Genomic DNA, 2,567 nt, shown 5'->3' with positions numbered 1-2,567 from the left:
AAATCACAAAGTGAGAACAAGTTTACTACACGATTTTGAAAAACAAAGGAAATAAAAAACGAAATCACAAACATTCCCCAAGTTTTTCTTTATTTCTTTTCAAATTTTCTATTGAGTTTACTTGTTATGCACCTCCTTTGTAATATTTTTTATACCAACATCAATCAAGTGCTCTGCACCATAGACAAAAGTAATTTTCTTTGAGATATTGAGTGTGGTAGTAGACTATTTTTACTTACATTATAATATTCTAATTAGATAGGAATGTAAACTCCTTTTAGTATTGACAATATATAGAAATTAAACTATTATTGTTTTAATTATTTTCAAAAATACTATANTTTCGGATAATGCTAAAAAGACAAAAAATAAAATCCAAACTTATTTTATTTAATATTTATTAATTGTAACAATAATTAATAAATACTAAACAGATAATTTTAGATTGCTTTAGCTAATTTTTTATTGTCTCCCAAACACTTTTTTATTTAATACTATTCTTATCATGTCATTCATCTGATAAACTACATGCAATGCCTTCTCTAGGAAAGAAAACTTCCCCAAATGAGTGAAGAATCTGTTCACAACAAGGAATATAAAAACGAGAGAATCCGCACTTTAGGCCAATGGCTAAATAAGGAAGCCGATGACTCGAATACACACCACCATAAACAAGATCATCCCTCGAACTTTATTACAAGAGAAGCACATCAAGGACTCAGCCCGCAAATTTCGATTCCCCGGAGATCATTTTCGCATACAAAAAGATGTTCGGTTGGAGCTATTGATATCTCCCTACCGAATTCTCCGGTCCTTCCAACTTACATGGCCGTGACTGAATCCAGCAAAGCGAAGGCGAGATCTATGAGCACGCCACGGCTAAGAACAGGGTATTTGGACACATGCTCCAACAAGAGCGAGTCTCGGAAATAAGGTGTTTCCTATTGTAATGGTGCAACTATCAGCAGAGATTCCAGAGCATAAAAGGCCATTCTATGACTAGAAGATATCAAATATGGTGTGTCAATTGCTGAAACCTTGAGAAGGGTTGAAAACTCACTAAGTTCATTTCATATGTTTTCGTCCTTCACATTACTCTAGTATACACATGCATATATATATATATATATAGAAGTGCTTGCTGTGTGTGCTAATTTGTTTTCTTGAAGAACACACTCTTTTTCTGGTTTTGGGAGTGAGAATTATTACTATCGGATACATAATACATAACAACATATCTAAATTAAAACAGTATACATCTAAACACTTTCATGTTTTATCAATACAATATTTTGGGTCCCATGCCTACGATTTTTTGTCACAGGAAAAAATTGTGATTATAGAGGGTTTATAGTCACAATTTTAAGAAGTGACTTAAAAGGGTTTATGATCACGATTTTTTAAAAAAAATAACTTAAAAGGATCTATGATCACGATTTTAGAAAATGACTTAAAAGAGTTTATGATTACAATTTTGGGAAGTAACTTAAAAGGGTTTATAATTACATATTTTTGAAAAAAGGTGACCTAAAATGGTCTATATTTACGGTTTTGGTGAGTAACCTAAAAGAATCTATGATCACAGTTTTAAAGAGTGACCTAAAAGAGTCTATAGTCACGGTTTTACGAAAGAGTGATATAAAAAGATCTATAGTAACTATTTTGGAGAGTAATCCATGGTCACGGTTTTAGAAGATGATCTAAAATAGCCTATGATTACAATTTTTTGAAAAAGAGTAACCTAAAAAGGAGTTTATAGTCACGCAGTTTTGGTAGGTGACCTAAAAAGATCTATGATAACGATTTTAAAGAGTGACTTAAAACGGTCTATAATATAACAATTCGTATTTTTAAAACTTCTCTTATAAATTATTTATGACCTATTTTATTAAATTGAATTATTTATTTGAAAACTATTTTGTTAGATATAATCAAATTGATTTTATGGTTATTGAAGTTTAAATTGACTAAGATTATTATATACAATTTTATTAAATGTGATATTTTACATAATTAAAACTAAAATTTTGATAATTTATAAATGATAAAAATTATTGGATTTAAATTAAGTGATTGATATTTTGCTAAATATTATATTTTAAATTATTAATTATGAATAATTTATGTAAATATCGGTACTTTCTGATGGACTTAGTTTTGCTAATACTTCATCATATATCTTCTATCCTTATAATTATTATGTTACTAATGTTATTTATACAAATAATTTATATATATTATCTTTATATATTATTAATTATATTTTTAATATATTTAAATTTTATAATTATTCATTTAAAATATTTATAATTTAAATCGTTAATTCAAAAGTTTAAAAACACAGACACGTAACCTTTACATGACACATGACCTCTTTCTTTTAAACACATATGCACTTTCTTTCTTTTCTTTCATTTTCAACGAAAGCAAGAAAGGGAGAGATAGAGAACGTGAAATCTCGATGAAAGTCATGAACCTTCGGTATTTAATTTCTTAAGATTCGTAATTTTAGTAAAAAATTTAAACTAATTAAAATATTTGTAATTTTTTTTTTTTTTTTTAAATTT

At 27.6% G+C, this 2,567-nt stretch overlaps 1 protein-coding gene across 2 annotated transcripts in view; it reads left to right on the top strand.

Annotated features, from left to right (window-relative positions):
• The window catches only part of LOC107474575 (protein IQ-DOMAIN 12), a 3,561-nt gene extending 2,458 nt beyond the window's left edge, over positions 1–1,103 (top strand). For both annotated transcript variants that reach the window (XM_021135444.2, XM_016094199.3), the window contains exon 6: positions 547–1,103. In XM_021135444.2, coding sequence (XP_020991103.1) covers positions 547–933 — 387 coding nt within the window. In that variant the 3' untranslated portion in view covers positions 934–1,103. The remainder of the gene's footprint in view (positions 1–546) is intronic.
• The last annotated feature ends 1,464 nt before the right edge of the window (positions 1,104–2,567 follow it).

The sequence above is a fragment of the Arachis duranensis genome, chromosome 3, assembly GCF_000817695.3.
Source record: "Arachis duranensis cultivar V14167 chromosome 3, aradu.V14167.gnm2.J7QH, whole genome shotgun sequence".
Classification (NCBI taxonomy): Eukaryota; Viridiplantae; Streptophyta; class Magnoliopsida; order Fabales; family Fabaceae; genus Arachis; species Arachis duranensis.
This window is presented reverse-complemented; position numbering and strand designations above follow the sequence as displayed.